At 40.1% G+C, this 19,563-nt stretch overlaps 1 protein-coding gene across 8 annotated transcripts in view; it reads right to left on the bottom strand.

The window, feature by feature from the left end:
- Positions 1-19,563, bottom strand: part of CCDC88A (coiled-coil domain containing 88A) — a 185,390-nt gene that overhangs the window by 58,449 nt on the left and 107,378 nt on the right. For all 8 annotated transcript variants that reach the window (XM_075595981.1, XM_075595983.1, XM_075595982.1 and 5 more), the window contains exons 9-15: positions 12,938-13,019; positions 10,312-10,470; positions 8,579-8,725; positions 7,163-7,307; positions 5,908-6,092; positions 4,724-4,861; positions 2,276-3,337 (exon numbers count right to left, since the gene is read on the bottom strand). In XM_075595981.1, coding sequence (XP_075452096.1) covers positions 2,276-3,337; positions 4,724-4,861; positions 5,908-6,092; positions 7,163-7,307; positions 8,579-8,725; positions 10,312-10,470; positions 12,938-13,019 — 1,918 coding nt within the window. The remainder of the gene's footprint in view (positions 1-2,275; positions 3,338-4,723; positions 4,862-5,907; positions 6,093-7,162; positions 7,308-8,578; positions 8,726-10,311; positions 10,471-12,937; positions 13,020-19,563) is intronic.

Below are 19,563 nucleotides of genomic sequence, written 5' to 3' on the forward strand. Positions count from 1 at the left end.
GCGTGGCGAGAGAAAAGGAAACCCTTCCCAAGTACCACCATACAATGTTTTTAAATTGCCTTTAAAATTATTTAAAAATACATATATATATATATATATGTGTGTGTGTCTGATTTGCGTGAAAAATCTATCAATTATTTGGCAACATGTTAAATCTAAAATCTACTATTGGTTAATTTTTTGACCTAGGACAGGAGTGCTCAACTCCAGTCCTCAAGATCCCCCAACAGGTCAGGTTTTCAGGATATTCCTGCTTCAGCACAGGTGGCTCAATCAGTTAAGCCACTGATTCAACCACCTGTGCTGAAGCTGGGAGATCCTTAAAACCTGGCCTGTTGGGAGGTATTAAGGACTGGAGTTGAGCACTCCTGCCCTAGGGGGCACTGCACCTTTAAAAAAACAAAAGGCTTTATTTGTCTTACAGCAGCATTTTAAATGTGCCTTATTTGTTCAGTTATTGGTTGAATACAACTTTACTGCATAGTGTTATTATATCACATGTCCTTTGCAGTCACACACAGGATTAATCCACAAACCACCAACCTATGATTGTGTTTAGCCCTCCACCTTAATTGCAGTATGTCAGTCTCCACCCTATATTAATTGATATTGTTTACCATACATTGTGATTTTCACAGGCATAGGTTTATCATTTTCAGTATCCATTAGTATTACAGTGGTGGACTTTACACTTAGCGATCATAGGTTGGTTTGATCGGTATGCTGTGCTTGTGACTGCATTTTTGTTATATTGCACATTTCTATATCACAATCCTATATAGCATCGAGATACCTTATCTTCTAGAATTTGGTCTTTTGGTTGTCCCTGAGTGCGTATTTATTTATATATATTCAGATAACGCTTATTGGGTAATTTATTTCAACCTCACTCCATCACTGCAACATCCTCCATTGTATTTGAATATTATATTCTTTATTTTCAATATATGCACACTTTATTTTATATGAGACTTAATAAAAGTTATATTTTAACTGTCCCAGGAGTGCTACACTGAATGAGCTTCTAGCTAGAAGGTATAGGTGTTAAAAACATCTTTTCTTCTAATTTTTGATACCTTTAAAAAAACAAAGCGAATTTTTTTGCAACACCATTTCAATAATGATATTGTCCGGCTTTATTAAGGCGTTGCTTCTATTTCGGTATCATGAAGCCCTTATGACTGAAAGCAACATGTAAGCTGTGCATGAAAACTTGATTTTCATATTTTTTGTCCCACATACCGTTAACAGTATCACGCATTAAAAAAATAGGCTAGACCATTCATTGTAATGTATTTCAATATACACTTACACTGTACCGCAAGTATCCATTTGTGTATTATTCGTGTTTGGAAGGGCCTGTGTCAGCTTACAGAGACATAAGGGGACACACAAAGCAGCTTTGCAATATGCTGTTTTGCAGCATAACTGAATGTACAACTCTCTCCAGGACAAAATGTATAAATTATCATTGTAGCCAATTCTACAACATATACAATTAACAGTTTTTGCATTTGAAACATTCTGCATCTGATTTTCTCTCTGAATGTCACCGTTATCTGGATCCGTTTATTGTACTCCACGCAAGAGCTGATAGACTAATATAGAAAAACTCATCTGTATTGGTCCATAAGTGTCCCCAATTTGTAACAATCTACATTAGTGTACAACCAATGATGGTATGGGGTACATTTGGGGTACAACACAAGCACATGTATTGGTTAATTACAAACTATTAGCTGTTTAGCTATTTTGTTTAATGGGAAGGATAAATTCAGACACGAGTGTAGAATGCAAACTTTTTAACACAAATGTATGTGTGTATATGTGTGTGAATGTGTGTATATGTATGTATATGTATGTATGTATGTGTGTGTATATATATATATATATATATATATATATATATATATACACATATATACACATATATATATACACACATACACATACACATACACACACACACACACACTGATTACTATTCCTATGATTTTGTAATCCTTGGATTTTAGCTGTGATCAGTGTACCTTTGGATTTCTTAATGATGGCAGCTTGTGTCATGGTTAGGCTTTGGATCTTACTTGTCAACAGCTATACGTTTATTTTTTTTTTTTAAATGTGTAAAATTGTATTTAGATATGAGTTTTGACTTGTTACCCCAATACATGTTACTAAACAGGACTTCAACTTTCGAAGTAGGTCTTCTACAATAAAATGCTGCAGATTTGTCACAAGCTATTTACTGCAGAGAAACGTAAATTAGTGAAGTTACCTCTCGTAATGTAATCAATGTTTTCTTATCAATAGTCGCTCTTTTCACCAGCTCCTTGTTGTCTTTTTCTAGTTCTTTGAGCCGTGCACAGGATTCTTTAAAAGCACTCGTCTCCTTCGAAAGCAACTTATTTTCTCTCTCCAGATCTGAAATTCTTACGTTGTTCTCTTCCAGCGTCAGGTCTTTAACCTCTGCCTGTTGGCGGAGTCTCTTATTCTCCTTCTCCAGTTGTTTCTTGTCCTTTTCCAATTGACAGGTCTCTTGCTCCAACAGCTTTGTCTCCTTCTCCAGGTGCTCCAGCCGCTTACTAGAAATCTTTAGCTCTTCCAAACTTCTTTGCAACGCCTGGTTTTCCGACTCCAGGTCCTGCAGTTCATTCTCAAGTTGTTGGATTTTTTTGCTACTGTTTTCCAGTGCCTTCTGCAACCTCTGATTTTCAGAGTCCAAGCCCTGGTAACTGACTTCTAAACGCTCGGTCTTCTTGCAAGAGGCCCTCATGAGGTCCATGCCTTTCCTTAGCTGCTCCTTCTCACTTTCCAGTTCTTTATTTTCGAGCTCTAATTGAGCCACCTTGATGTGTGTGCTCCTTGAAGACTCAACGGCTCTTCTCAGATCCAAATTCTCCTCTTCGAGTTGATTATTGTCTTTTTCCAACTGATATTTGAGGTTCTTTAGACTATCCAAAGTCTTTTTCAGTTTTCGGTTTTCTACTTCCAAGCCTGAGTTTTCCTGCTCCAAAGACTCGGTCTTTTCACAAATGATATTTAAGCTGGTGATCTTTTTCTGTAAATGTTCATTCTCTTTTTCCAGACGATGCAGCTCATTCTCAAGTTCTTCTGCTCGTTCCCCTTTCTCTTTGAAGTGTTCCAGGTCCTTCTTAATTTGCTTCTTTTCAAACTCCATCTTGTTTAACTTGCTACTCGTCTCCTTAATGGACTCGTGCAGAATTTTGTTTTCCTTTTCAATGTCTTTGACTCGTGCTTCAGCGCCAATTTGAGAACGCTGTCTCAAGGAAGAGATGGTTTGATTCAAATGCTCATTCTCTTGCTCCAATCCTTTGATCTGGTTGATAGAAATGAAACAAAGATCAGTATTATTCACAGAAAACCAGTCCCAATCAAAGTGTAAAATGAATTCCTAAACTCTTCCCTTCAATAAAGCTATGCACATGCAGAAAGGCAAAAAATTAGCTTTTTATTGGTCATTTTAATAAATTACACAATTATACAATTAGAAGCCAACTTGTGTGAGAGATGATTATCAGCCCATTCAAACACGGAAGAAAATGACTTTGGATAGGAGGTACTGAATTGGGAGAACTTCAGTGATTTGACCATGATGAAATGCCCCTCATTTAATGCAAATTTAAAAAAAAAAAAAGTGTCTGCGCAGAGCACAAAACGTAGCGTGTGGTCTGTGCATTGATGAGCACGTATCAGGAGCATTAACCTGATGATAAACTCGAGGCTACCGATGTAGATAACATAAAAGAGCCCTCTACACAAGAATACTTAATAACGCATACAAGGTCATTAGTGCATTATTTTACCCACGCGGCATACAATTACAATACTCAATAGTGGCAATATCACGGAGAAGTGCCTAGAGACTGTAACAACTGCCTACTCGAATCTGCACAGTAACCACTGTTAAAAACACACAGTGAGATACCACTAAGACACTATAGTATCTCTTTTCCTTTAATGATACATTATATCCAAGTATGAACATGTAAGCGGTTAAGTCATGCTACTTTGACACACCAAATAAATTAAGAAAGTTACTATGTTGGGACAAACCCAACAAACAAATACCACCAGTGACTCACAATATATTTATTTTGGTGTCGCTTTAACATCAATTCTATTGAGAAGGGTATTACATCTATACTTACCTGTCTAGACTGGTGTGAATCTCAACACGCACTGCTGAGGTATATAAAGCATAGACTATCACCCCTATGCAGAGCAGCTAGGCGCTCATATGAGATTTAAACTGGATCACCTTATTCATAGGCTTTCAGCACCCCTAGTTATAGCTGGAATTCCACTGTCCAACTATACATATAAACTATGATCAGTAGGTTAGCAGACCCCTGCAATTTTTAAACTTGTATTCGTCTTTATATGTTCGAATCTACCATTTATATTTTAAGTATTACAAATACAATTACTAAGTATTAACTTACTCACTACCCATCTATAGAGACTTACGTTTGGGGATACCTTTAGTGCTTATACATCTGGGATTCTTCTCCTCTTTTGTTATAACAAATACTAACAACATAGTGAATTTTGAGATCATTTTAAAACAGGCCCTTGTAGAAGTTAATCCCTCTTAACAATATTACTAAACCTGGGAAACAAATACGATACGGTAACAGAGTTATTAGTATCTGCTGTAAATGGAATTTGGATGCTTAACCATTCTATAGGTATATTTATTTACCTGTCTCTCAGAGTTCTCGGAGAGGGTCTCTATGGTTTTTTCAAGCTGTGCCTTCTCCTTCATGAGGTCATTGCTGAGATAATGGCTGCTCTGGATGCTCTGCTTCTCATGATTTAATTCAGCCTCTAATGTTTCAAGCTACAAAAATAAATATATACTGATTATATACATATGGTAAATATCAACAATTGTAGTAGAACGAACAAACATTTTTGTTTGCCCTCCTTGTCTTTGAGACTGAAGAGACCGTCTATTCTGTGGATTCCTTGTATCCCATTACTGTTACACTTCAAAAAAAAAAAACTGTAAAGAAATTGTAAACATTTAAAATGTGCTTATTTTTCCAGTTTCCTCACAAAATATTTACACAGCTGGTCCCAATCGCCACCCTATGCAACATCCCACTCCCCAAAAATGGCTTAATGGCTTCAGCTGTCAGACTGGGCCATATTCTAACCTGAGCCACACCTTATCTACAATGAGCACCTTCCCTTCTTGTTTCAACATTGTCTCTCATTCCCTCTAGACTGTAAGCCCTCACAAGGGGGGCCCTCGCTACCTTTTTCTATCCGTTGGTGCATATTTGTCCTCACCTGTATGTAACGGTTTATGCTTTTGTAATGTGCATAACTCTGTAACCCATTGTACCACGCTGCTGAATATGTTGGTGCTTCACAAATGAACGCTAATAATAATAATGGGTGGAAAGAGAAAAATATAAATGAGTGAATAAGCTTCTGGTCAGTTAAACCAGAGCTACCGAAGAAGGAAACGTCCTGCTATGGGTGAACGAGCTCAGTAAAGAGGTTCTAAGAATCCTCCTACTGCAGCATTCCAGAGGGTGTTTACAATCAGTTTCATGCTTAGAATCAAAAGTTAGAATTGTAGCTTCAAATGAAAAATAATGTTACCTACTTTGGCACTAATAATAATAATTTTTAGAAAGTAGTAAAGTAGGTCACACGGCTTCTTTATCCAAGCAGGAGTCAAAAGAATCAATGAAAATAAAGGACCCATCCCATAATATTTATTAGGTGACACGTTTGTTTAATATTGCATAGAAATGTATCGTTTCAGCGAAGGAAAGTGTTAACTTTTACAGTGCCCGATGGCAATTAAGTAGTAGCAATTAAGGGGATAAAATAGCAGTGAGATTGACCAGTGTCAGTGAACGAACACGTTACCTTTTTGCTCAGTCTTTGGTTTTCTTTCTCCATTTTCAGGACCTTTGTAGTGGTGCCCTCTGCAGATCCCATGACGTTCCTTAGCTCTTCTACTGTGCTCAGTAAATTTTGGTTTTCCATCTCCAGCTTCAGCAGCCTGCTCGACGTCAACTCATTCACCTCATAACCAAGAGACTTCTGTGAAGCTGTGCGATAGACAAGACATTTGTGAGCCTTTCCAGCTCTGCAATATCAGGTGAAAACCCTACGTTTGAAATGGGATTTCCGCATCTTTTAATAATTAGCATGTGAAGTACACATTATACAGGCGACACCTTCTGTGCATACTGGAAAATAAGCAAAATCTCTCTTCAGGGATATTTGGGAGAAAACAAGGAGCTCTTTAACTTTTAAAAAAAAAAATCAGGATTCTGGACATTCAATTAAGTGAACTAATTTCAGGGAAGCAATTGAAAACATATTTTTTATGCAAGTTTTAGGGAGTCCCATAAATAGCGGAAGTGTTCTGACTTTAGTTTTTGGTTCATGTGGATACTGGAGATCTGGACGCCAATCTCATGACGACATGGAGCTAGGTTGGCAATACTGATATAGTTTCCTTTCTGCACATCCTGAGTGGCAATAAGTGATGTACAAGAAGCCTTCAAATAGTACTTGGGTCAAATGGAACATTGGTACAGTGCCTCCTACTGGATAAACATTTCACGTGGCTGTGTTTTTATACCTTAAGCAGCCGGTGTGGTTTTCAAAAGTCACTTCCTCGTCCATTTACACGGAAGAAGTGGTTTCAAATCTTTTTAAACTGCCCCCCCACCCCCCAAATAACTGTTTTGTCAAAGAGACCCCCAATTGTATAATTGGTGCACAAAGGAAGATGACCAATGTTGAGGGCTGGGCCCTCAGAAAATCCCATTTAAGAGAATAAGGATAATAAGCAAAGAGAGGAATATATTAATTAGGGTTTTGCAATACTTAGATTGTAAGCTCTTCGGGGCAGGGATTTCCTTTCCTATTGTCTGATTTTGCTGCACCTATTGTATTATTATAATTCCCTGTACTGTATTCTTTGTGAAGCGCTGAGTACACTTTTGGCGCTATATAAATAAGGACATACAATACAGGGAAATTTCCATTGTTTTCTGTCACTCTGAATAATTTTCTCTGACCATCAGTCTCTCCATATTCCAAAACGGAGTTAATATTAATTTGTATACTCTGTTTAAATGCAATCTAAATATAGTGGAGAGCTGCTTACTTTCTGGGAGATCACTGGTTTTGGAAAGCTGCTCTAGCTCCCAGCCGAGATGTAATGACTCGTCCATACTTTGCTTCTGAGCCATTTCTAACGACATGTTTTCCTCCATCAGTTCTTCAATCTTCTTTCTGTCCATGTCACGCTCCTAGGAAAAGATCACCACTGTAAAAAAAAACTAATGCAAGGGATTTTCATGCCAATCTCTGAAGGTCTACGACAAAAAAGTACATGTTTGGTTATTTGGTTAACAATTTAGCGCCTTTCTTTCTCCCCCCCACCCCCCTTTTTTTTTTTACCTCGACCATTTACCACAAAATCTGGAATATTGTTTACAAATTCCAAATAATTTTTCCTCAGGTAACTTTCATGAACCAATAAATGCAATAAATGAGTTTTGTACCCACTTATACGAGCAAGAAATCAGTGTTACTTGTAATGCCACTGAAGGAGGCGCTAAGTGGTAAGTGCACAGTCTTTAAGGACCTTGAATCTCATTAGAATCCCAGTGCCAGATCTCCATAAGACGTTAGGCAGGTCTGTTGATCCTTCTTAAGCGACCGAAATCAGAATTTTGTAAGCACAGCGAGTCCCTGTCCCAATGAGCTTACAATCTATATAAAAAGTGCCATGTACACTATTGGATATATAAAAAAACATCCATAATAAAGATTAGTTGTGTTTGAGATTAGGTATGTGACAAATGATGGTTTGGATATGGTCATATAGAATCTACTGATGAGGTTTTGTCATATTCTGACTTTTATTCACATGTCAATATCTTTATAGTAACAAACCAGGTGCACAAAGTTACGGGGATTAAAAAATGGACAAAAAAAACACCCACCGTACAGCAAATAAAAATATATCACTTATGAGCACATTCACATCTCAGACATGCGATTGCTCATTTGCATCTCATTACCCAGAGTCCCTGGCTGCAGTGGATGCATTGCATACTGAGTGATTATGGGGACAGGCAGGGATGTGGACCTATCTGAGAAATGCGAATGTACTCAGAAGTGGGATTTTTACTTGCTTTTTGGTAACATTAACACATATTTAGCATATGCGAGCAGTAATGAAACAAACATTTGTAGAGCGTGCACTCCTCAAAGTACTCACTAAACCGGAACATTAAGAGTGTGATGCACCAATGCTGACAAGGGTCCAGTCCTGTAGTGAATCCCATGGAAGTGATATCAAGGATAACAAGGCACGCCAAAACTCAAGAAATAATTATTTATTGGGTTACATGAAATCCAACGCGTTTCGGTCCCAATCTCCGACGACATTTCCAGCTGGGACCGAAACGCGTTGGATTTCATGTAACCCGATAAGTTCATTTTTTCTTCACTTCTGGGGGCCTGCTGCTTTGTTATCCGAAGTAGAAATAAAACATTTCATCCATGTTCTTACCATCTCCATGTCATGGAATTTGGCTTTGAGCTGTAGATTTTCCTTCTCTAACTCGTGTAATTTATCAGAGCGGGACCGGACTCCTTCCAGTTGATCTTCAAACATGGTCTTTGTTTCCAAAAGCACTTGATTGTCTTCTTTTAATTCCTACAGAAATGCAGTATGCATGATTATTACGTTTTATCCAATGTCTACTATTTGAGTGATGCAGTATAAAAACAAACCGGATGAAAAAATACCAGCATTTCTTACATTCACTGAAACAAACTTTTAATCGGTTATAGCTCATTTTTAGCTGAAATCTATTAAAAAACAAAACACATATGTTTGGTGTCCAAAATCCCGGCCCTGTTACAGCCACTTACATTTTCAACACTAAGATACAAAAGCAGCACATGCTCAAGAGTACATTCTCTCTGTAACAAGACTACAAAGAAAGCAGATACAACAAAATAATGTAAAACTCAATAAATACATTTTGTATATTATATATATATATATTTTTTTAACTACTAAAACAAAAAAGGAGACATTGAGCTACTGAAAATCAACCGTGCCTTTTATCCTTAAGTGTGAACTTTCCCTGATCAATAACAGGGGGGGGGGGGGGAGGGGGAAGCAGCACGGAACATGGCCTTGTCCCAATTATGGTTCTAATTATATTAAAAATAAATAATTCCCTGGCGGGATTGTAGCTTTAAAATTTCCTTTAATAAATCGTGTCAGTCCATTTAGAGCAATTATACAAACACTAATGAAAGCCTTAATGACCAGGGTAACACGGTCTGAACATGTAAGAACAGAAGCAAAAAACAATACACGGTATTACGTCCTCATGTACAACCTCTTCTTAATAGTCATCACTGCATCTAGAACCGCCCTGCTGCCAGGGGAGCCATCACTGCATCTAGAACCACCCTGCTGCCAGGGGAGCCATCACTGCATCTAGAACCACCCTTCTGCCAGGGGAGCCATCACTGCATCTAGAACCACCCTGCTGCCAGGGGAGCTATCACTGCATCTAGAACCACCCTGCTGCCAGGGGAGCCATCACTGCATCTAGAACCGCCCTGCTGCCAGGGGAGCCATCACTGCATCTAGAACCGCCCTGCTGCCAGGGGAGCCATCACTGCATCTAGAACCACCCTGCTGCCAGGGGAGCCATCACTGCATCTAGAACCGCCCTGCTGCCAGGGGAGCCATCACTGCATCTAGAACCACCCTGCTGCCAGGGGAGCCATCACTGCATCTAGAACCACCCTGCTGCCAGGGGAGCCATCACTGCATCTAGAACCTCCCTGCTGCCAGGGGAGCCATCACTGCATCTAGAACCGCCCTGCTGCCAGGGGAGCCATCACTGCATCTAGAACCACCCTGCTGCCAGGGGAGCCATCACTGCATCTAGAACCACCCTGCTGCCAGGGGAGCCATCAATGCATTGCTCTGTTAAGACATTGTAAGGCTCTCACAGGGAAGGGATTAACCCTTTCGCTGCCAGAGGGTCCAAAAGTGCAAACTCTACAGCCAAAGGGTTAACAAAGACTTATTTGTACAGCTTCCACTGAATAACAAGCTCTCTGCATGGCGAAATCAAGCTTGTTTATCAGATTTATTTACAGGTCATTGCTACTGGGTCACAGAACAGGAGTTATGTTACCAGGCAGCGCACAAACGTTGGCGGAAAAATAAAAAGATACGGCTGAATCCAGGCATATGGTATTCCCCCCACTCACCTCGACTCTAGCCTTGTAAAATTCAATGTCGTGCATTCTCTCTTTGTACCGACACACTTCGCTTTCAAGCTTGTCCACTCTGACCGCCTTTTCCCTCAGCGCATCCAATTCGTCTCGGTACACTCTGGCAGACCGAGCGTCCGCAATCAAATTCATATTCTGGGAAGTAAAATTTAATAAAATAAAGAAAGATTGACATATATGCTAAATGTAGTCTGATATTTGTATTGACTATTTATATAACAAATATGCTTATAAATGGGTTTATCATTCCACTGCTGAAGGAGTGCATTCTGTGCTCGTAACGATACAAATTAAACCTTTTAATTTGCTCCCTAATCCAAAGATCAAATTTGCTCCAAAAATAGTTTTTTTTTTCCGCATTTGCAAATTTATCGCAGTTCAAAAGAAGTTTGCATTTTTTTAAAATTATTATTAAAAATTTGGGGACAACATTAGAGAATAATAATAAATGAGAGAATATATGAGAATTCGTACCAGAAAACTAAAATATTTGTAAATGGGAGACATTTGGAAAAAATGGAAAGCATATTTGAAAATTCTGGAAAAATATTTGCATGGGTTGAACAATTTGAGAAATTATTTTTCCAAAACAGAAAAAAAAACCAGTGAAACAAATTTTAACACATGTGCCCATCTCTGTTGTTAAATAGACCTAATTATGCCCCTGCATCCATTAATTGTTCCAATGTCCTGTGTGTCAAAAATCTCTGTCAAGTCTGACATGAGGCATAAACTCCTCGGACTGTTGATCAAGGACAGTAGTTTATAACAAGATTTGGAGCAGAAAAGAGCCCCTCAAAAAAATTGAGCTGTGTCTCAATAGATGATCCCAAGGTTAAATCCCTAAAAATAACCAACAGGACAGATTTCTCAAATTATCACTTAATCAACCCACTTAACCCTGCTGTCATTATAACCAAGACAATATGCTAAAGTAGGTGTTGCCCATAAAACCTGATGCGTTGGTTATTAGAGGACTGAATTTGGAGAGTCCTGAGCTGGATGCACTTCTGTAGATTTTTATACTTAAACAACAGGAGTGTTACTGGATCTATATTTTAGACACAGTAATACACCGAGGCCTTAACAATAACTTACATCTGGATTGTTTTTTGCTTCCCAGTTAATTACTCCTGAATATACACTTTGTAATTTTGATGCTGTTTACAGTAGTTTTATGTGCTAGTTTTATCCCATTGGGTTATATACATACTGTATTCATACTATAATATTTTTCTATTAACTGTTTGAGTGTAATATAGTTGTGCTTCTTTTGTAGAATTTATATTGGAAATAAGGATGTGCATATATATTTTTTCTTTGTCGATGGAGGTTTTCTTTTTTTTTATTAGCATTTAAAAACATTTTTTACCCAAAAACAAAAATGTCTGTTTATTGTGCTGTTAATGGTGTTTTATTTATTTACTAGTTTACTCTGCATATGGAATAGGATAAATTGTGCTTGGTTTAGTTTATTAGCGCTTTTTCTGGTCGGTTTGTTATTGTTTGTTGCTGCTTAGCCACCGGGTTTGGCAGAGTTGGAGGCGTGGTGGTGGGCGTGGCGGCTGTGAAGGAGTTATGAGGGCTGTGGTCACTGATGGCATTACGCGACTTAAGGAACGCCAGATATGCATAACTGGGGGCGTGGTCTGCGACTAGGTTCCAGAAAAGAAGTTAGGCACCCCCGCAGTTGCCATTCCCATCAAGCGACTTCCGGAACGCAGGATCCAGTTGTCATTAGTGGGGAGGGTATAAACTGAGAACGAGTGACTGTTTATGTTCTGATCAAGGTCCACGCTGGACCGAAATGTCGGTATTTTCAATATGCGACTTACTAAAGATTTTCTATATTTGTATCCATGTGCCCAGCATTCATCACTTTTATATCTTTATATTTAGCCCCATGAGACTTTCAAATAGTTTGGCGCAGCTGACCAGGGAAACTACTGATTTTGACAACTGTGATACATTTCTTGTGCGCATTTTTAAACCTTCATTTTATAAAGATTTATTTACTATATTGATCGCACTTCCCTCTCATCTTGCATATAACACGTGTATTGCTGACGGAGTGTTTAAAGAGGGGTCCTGACTACCACGATCTATATGGGTGGCAACCCAATTTGCCAACTGCCTTTGATTTGCTGACGTCCTGTGAGTAGATTAATCATATGAGCCAAGACACATTCTGAAAAATTCATTGAATTCATTACGTCTGCACTTATTTGTGTACCATTTGTTTTCTTTTCCCCGTATGCTTGTTTGAGATACTGCTTTAACCGTTGGAACCCGTGAAACAGGTCCCACCAGGAGGTTTTTGAGCTGGGTGTAAAAACACTATCTTTTTCATCATCTTAACACTTGTATTTTTATTTTTATATTTATTTTTATTTTATCACATTTTCTTTTAAGTTGTTCGCGCCTTTATCACTTTTTTCACAATATACATTTCTTGGACAACATAAAAAAAACAAATTCACACTTTTTCTAATACAAGGGTTGCAGAGAGTATGTTTCAGACAATACTACAATATCCCCAAATAAGTGAGACTATAGTGAGAGTGTGATAATCCAGGCACATACGGTGTAAAAAAAGACTAACCTCTTGCTGTAGTCGCTTTAGTTCTGCTTCCAGTTGTCCAGCTTCCTGTTTAGAATCCAAAAACTGCTCAGTTTTTTCTTCCCTTAAATAATAATGAGATTTGTAACCATTAATGTGTCACTTAAACCGCATCATCAACTTACAGATGCTTCAGTAAATGCAGGGGTGCGCAAAGAGGGGGGGGGGGGGGGCGAGGGTTTACAGAGACCCCACGTGCTTCCTGAAGGCATTTAAACTAATGCCGAGGAACCTGTAAGGCCTCTGTATATATCTCCATACTTTGGTTCAGACACTCCTGGTGACGCATCGCCATGGCAAAGAAACGTCAATGACGCCAGGACGTCAGAACCAAGGTAAGCAGGGTGAGGGGGGGGGGGGGGGGGCACGAGGAGAGGGGGACAGCCGGCAGGGGAGCGCAGGGAAAAATAGATTGCGCTCCCCTGAGTTAAGGCACTGTTCTCAAACAGCATAAGGAAGTGACTAATACAAGAGCTTAAAATTGCAATTTCTGATTTTCATCATTTACTTTTAAATTAACATCTTAACTTGTAAACTCTTTACAAAAACTTGTTGCTGCTGTATAGGTCTTAAAGAAGTGTACATTTGTGGGAGGTTGCAATACCTTTTAATGGAGTAACAAGAGTTCTTAATGAAACAATAATATACAGCGCTTTCAGGACTTCATAGGAGATATATTTTCTATTGCATAAAAAGAAGAAAGTTTAGACTCCTTAGACCTGTGGTTTCCAACTGTTTTTGGTTAAGGAGACCTACAATTATATTGTGAAGTTCTGCAGAACCCTAACCCTCTCTAATAGTGTGTCCGAGATCAGATGCATAGTAAGGAACCCCAATCCTCTCTAATAGTGTGTCTGAGATCAGATGCATAGTAAGGAACCCCAACCCTCTCTAATAGTGCGTCAGGGATCAGATGCATTGTAAGGATCCCGAACCCTCTGTAATAGCGCGTCTGGGATCAGATGCATTGTAAGGAACCCCAACCCTCTCTAATAGTGTCTGAGATCAGATACATTGTAACGAACCCTCTCTAATACAGTGTCTTCAATCAAATGCATTGTATATTTTTCTGTGCTTGGTATAATTTTCAAATGACCTGAAAATTGCAGGGAACCCTTTAGGGATGCACGAGGATTTATAGGTTTGCCAGGTGGCTTCTCCAAAAATACTGGACACAATGGTGAAATGTGCGACGCGTTCAAGAGTCACCCACCCATCATTCATCTCTCTCCGCTCCATGCTGTTTCCTACTCTTCTTGGCCCCACTCCCAGGCTCCTGACACCTCCTCCTGATTGGCTGCATTACCCAGGAGCAGCCAATAAGGATGGAGGAAGCTGCCCAGCCCACTAGCAACAGCCCTGCTCAGGGATATGCCATGGCACCCCAAGCCGGTCAGGTCACTATGTCCAGAGTGGCAATACCGGACACATACATGTCCAGTATTAATTCTCATTTTTTATTGGGGAACCCAAGGCTTCCTACCCAGGCCGAAAAACTCTGCCTTAAACTCAGGTTCATTAAGTTCAAAGCAACAAAGTGAAGAATCGCTTGGTACCATGCTGAATAAGTTGCAGCAGAAAAGGTGACAGTAAGAATAGGTGGCAGCTTCGGTAACAATTTTTCTGCAATGTAGGACAATAAAAACATTTTATTTCATAATGTAAAAATTAAACTGAGCACCCGTCTGTAGCACAAAAATTGATGCGCGTATTATACTCTTCAGCGCTGAAAGTGTCAGCCACGCAAGCCCCTTTGGCGCTAAAGAAGTTAAAAGCTGCAGACAGAAGTTACGCAATAACTTAATATTAGAACGTAACAAAAACGGTGTTAAAAATGTCCCAAGTATTTTCTACTGATACAGGATCCATGGTTAAAATGGAACCTAAAAGTAATGATCATTGATTGGACACAAAGGGCCATCTTGTCTAACTAGTGCTAAACCACAACACTTTATGGCCAAATCACATGACATGACCATAAGATTCAGCAAGGCTTAGCACAGCTTAGTAAATGGGACCCCAAATGCTATTAAAAAAAGAACTTCCTTTACAGAAGCAATGTGTATAAAAACACCCCCCAAAAAAAGAAAAAAGCATAAAGAAATCACCAAAATGTAACTAAGTCAATAAATAAATCTGGACACGAACGCAGGATTTTAAGTAAATCGTAGAATATAAATACAGCCCATTAAATAACATTCTGACTCTGAACAAACAGTACAATGCACTTATTTAATCTTCACTGCTCTGAAGAACTACAGGGGGTTGATTACATACATTTAACCCCTTTGGTACCCAACGATCCAGCAGCACACTACACTGGAAAACCTCCCAAGCCCCCCTATCTCACAAGCCCTACTATCTCAGAAAGGGTTAATGTGTATTAGAATACACAATCCAGCAGTCATTATATTGCTAATTATAGGTTGATGTCTGCAGACTACTAAGGACTGCACCAAATTACGAGGAGCATGTCGGTGTTTAATGTTTCGGCTATCTATTAAGTGCCAATCAAAGTAATAACTGCAATCTTAACACCAATTTCCCCCGTGCAGCTGTGTGCAGAATATCCTGGGCGGGTCCCTCTCCGAGCAGGATTCATTGTATGAAGCAGACATGAGAGAAACGCTGGGGTTTTGTTCAGTAATTCCTGCCCTTTCCCAGTTGATTTTTCTACACTAATGTTCTTCAAGTATCCACTCCAGAACGCTCCAAGGTTTTAGTCAGCAACGAGCATCAGATTTTCAGGACAACATCTACCATAGAAAGCCGTCTTGGTGATAAATAGAGCTAGGTTAAGTGGATGATTAAATGATACTAAAGACATTTTGAAAAGCTGGCCTTTTGGTTGCTCTTGGGCAAGAGTGGCCAACTGGTTAGGTTTTCAGGATATCCCCAGGATATCCCTGAAAACCTAACCTGATGGTGGCCCTTGAGGACTGGAGTTGGCCACTCCTGCTCTTTGGGATCATTGATCCACTGAAATTCTCCTAATTGCCCATTTACTGACAGGAGGGGGGCAGCAATACACTGCTCTGCACTGAAAGTGCTCCACCTCAGCTCTACTCACAAGGCATTGGAATAATAAGCACTGGACTTGTAACATTTGCTTCATTAGGGACCCCTTTGCATTGTTTTATGTGTTACAGGCTCTGCTGTAATAAACCGGGCAAATAAGCAAACTCTACCCTCCAAAAAGCTGTTTATTTATTTTATTTACCTACGTAAAACTGGGGTTTGTCCATGAAGCTCTATTGAGGGGCGCCTGTTGCCAGGTAAAAAGATTATAATTTTGAGAGAATAGAAAAAAAAACCAACATATATAGATTATGGCCGTGGAGTAAATCAATAGAAAACGGCAATGTTACCTCCAGGATGAGGCTTTCTATCGGCTCGTTGGATCCATTTTGTGCTCACAGGGTAAGAATTTTTGTCTGATGGACAAAAACCACTTGCAGCACAAGAACCGGGGTTGTCTCCAGAGACCATAAATCAGCTCAAGGGGAACCCCGTCACTCATGCGGCTGCTTTATTTTTAGCACGGGATAATGGGAGATTCAGCAAATTACAGTTTTAGTTCCATCCTCCCCCCCCCCCCATTGAATTAAAACAAGCCTTAGCAAAATCAGGCCTTAGCTAGGTCCCCAGTGCAGCTGGCGGCGCCCGCCTCCCACCAGCCCCTTACCTCCTCCCTAGCAGTCCTCAGGTGACTCCTCGCTTCCTGGCTCGCTGCGTACTGTGACGCGTCAGCCAGCAGGGGATACAACGGGATTGTGTTCCCGTACGGCGACGCGTCACATGGTGCGCCGGGAGCCAATCAGGAGCATGTTTATTTTCATGTTACCAGAGATTTGCCTCGGAATAGAAACTGCTGGTTCATTCTCCTGCACAACTGCTGGAAGCAATGGATTTCTCTATCATGTGCAGTTTCTCCCCCTTATTATTGTCCTTTCACTAGATTGCGGCTTTATAAAGAAACAACATTGGAGAGTTGGAGGGATACTGCTCGTTTTAATTGAACAGGAGGGGAAGGTTGGAACTAAAACTGTAATTTGCTGAATCTCCCATTATCCCGTGCTAATAATAAAGCAGCTGCCCTGTGCCTGCTTCAGGAGAGCCTGATTTGGTGACATTGGGTGTTTTTTGTTGCAAAGCCCTTCCCCCATGTCATGGTCGCACCCACCGGACCCATTTTGGCCACGCCCCCCGCCTCTAAAAAAGCTGGCAGCAGATCGCAGTGAAGCGCTGTGCACACGCCGCGAGGACGCCAGGCGCGCGTAGCGGGACCTTAGCCTAAATGAAGTCTTCCTCTTCCATTTTGATCAAGTCCGACGCTACAAATGGCCACACCGGTCAGGAAACCGCACAGGGGCCCAGTTGATGGCAGCATGGCGCTCATCCAAAAATATAAAGTAGAACTTGAACTCCCATTTTCACGTATTTATTCTGCTGCTTCGGTCCAATACCCTCACCGCTGGGTATACAAAAGTCAAACAAAAAACTCCTCATTCGAGCCATTCAGTCTGAGGAAAGAGCAAGGAGGCCCTGAAACACTAGCGTTGCGCTACAGTCGCCTGTGGTAACTATGCACCGTTATTATGGTATACTGTGCATGCTTAAACCTTTTTCTTTTTTTACCATTTTTATGATACTTTAGTAAAGGAATTTTTTTTTATCTGCAACCATTCATAGAGTCAGCAAATGTACTGTACAGTATATAGCTTCAAGTTTTTTTTGAATGCTGGCCTGAAGAGTTTTTAGCTTGGAGATCATCATCAAGTCTATAGATAGCTGGCACCTCGAATGCTTACAGCCAAGCATTTCTATATCAGCCTATTCTATTACTGTACGTTTGTGAATGAATCAATTTTATTTGATTTTACAACTTTTGATTAAACAAATGACACTATGGAGCATGCGCTTCTTTGTTTTGTTTTTTGAACTTATCGCTGTGGATGTGGGAGAGGGGAAAGGGGGAGGGGGAGGGGAAAGAGGGGAAGGGGGAGAAGGGGAGGGGAAAGTGGGTGAGAAGGGGGAGTGGAAGGGGGGGGAGAGAGGGAGAAGGGGAGATATCTAATACTGTACAAAGTCCATTTGAATTCTCTCTAATTTTGGAACTTAAGTAGGGACTCCCCCTTGGCTTTACTGTGCTATTCCCAGCTCTATAAACCTCCTGAATCCGGACATATTTCACTTTTTATTCCCTGGTAATAAATAAATAATTTTAAAAAAAGGGCTAACATTATTTGCACTGTCAGCTACCGATGAGGTGGCGACTTTCTATTGGCTGGAATAAGGCTGATCTCCATACCATGCCCGCTATATTGATTTCCAGGGCGATTAATAGGTATACTCTGAGGGTTTCAAGCGCTGCATTTTGGCTTAAATAAATAAATAAAATAGGATTGAGTATGGGGGCTGAACCACATTCATTTCAGCTCCGGGAACCCCTTGCTTTCAGAGATTACTTACCTCTGCAGGGGGTCCCAGTATCTGAGTCAAGTTTAAATGTCCTGGTCACGTGGGCCAATAGGAAGCAGCACTGGATGACGTCTCGGCTTCCCGTTGGCCCGCGTGACGCAAGACATCTAAACGCCGCCATTACATGAACCACAGGTAGCCCGTCCAAAGCGGCTACCAGCATCCTATATTTACCTCGGATGTCTGGACGTAGGGGGTCCCCGGAGTTGAAATGAATGGGGTTCAACTCCGGAGACACCCTGCTTCAATCCGAATTCAACGCTTGAACTGGTGCTTTAAAAAAGCAGATAACTTGGGATCCCTGCACCTGAAAATAAAGTGATGCAGCTGTGTACACCTCTTTGGTTCAGATTCTGCTTAAAATAATTACAGCTTTAAGATATACTGCTCTTAACTGTCGGATATTGATATTGGAGTCATGAGAATTTGCTTTTTCCAAATAACCATTCATTATTAAATTCTCTATGACTAATACATGAACTATTGCTATTAGCACTGAAGTGACCCTGGAGTGCCATTCATAAACAGTGTCTTGTTACTGGTGTGGATTTCATTTCCACTTAACACCAGTAACATTGTTAGAAAATTGCCATTGTAAAAAAAAAAATGACACTAGGTAAGGTTATTTTTTGAGCCCGTTGGCTGTAAATTCACAGTGCCTTGCAAAGTTTTATGGAACATTAGGAGAAGTAAAGAAAAATATTTAGAAGTAATTTAGTCCTACATGTTTTTCTCATCAAGTGATCACTTCTTTTTTTACCAATATTTGGAACTAAAATCTTCATCTATTTTCTAAGTTATCACATGTGCGAAAGTTCTGTCTTGTGTCCCATATGGGCTCCTCCAGTTGGGATGGGACGCTGCGGTTGTTAAAACAGATACACATACAGTAGACAGTGAAGCTATAATACTATATATTGTACTGGCAAGAGCGTAGGGTTGGGAAGGTGGCGTGTGGTGGTCATTGTGGCCATGGCAGGAAAAGACCACGTACGAATGGGCAGGACCTTTGAAAAAAAGACTAGGAACGGACACCATTTAAAAGACAAACAGCAACTGAGCATCGGCTGCCTTCTTGTACTAAGAGAAATAAACCAATATGGACAGGTTTTAATCAACACCATTAT

Source organism: Ascaphus truei, chromosome 4, assembly GCF_040206685.1.
Source record: "Ascaphus truei isolate aAscTru1 chromosome 4, aAscTru1.hap1, whole genome shotgun sequence".
Classification (NCBI taxonomy): Eukaryota; Metazoa; Chordata; class Amphibia; order Anura; family Ascaphidae; genus Ascaphus; species Ascaphus truei.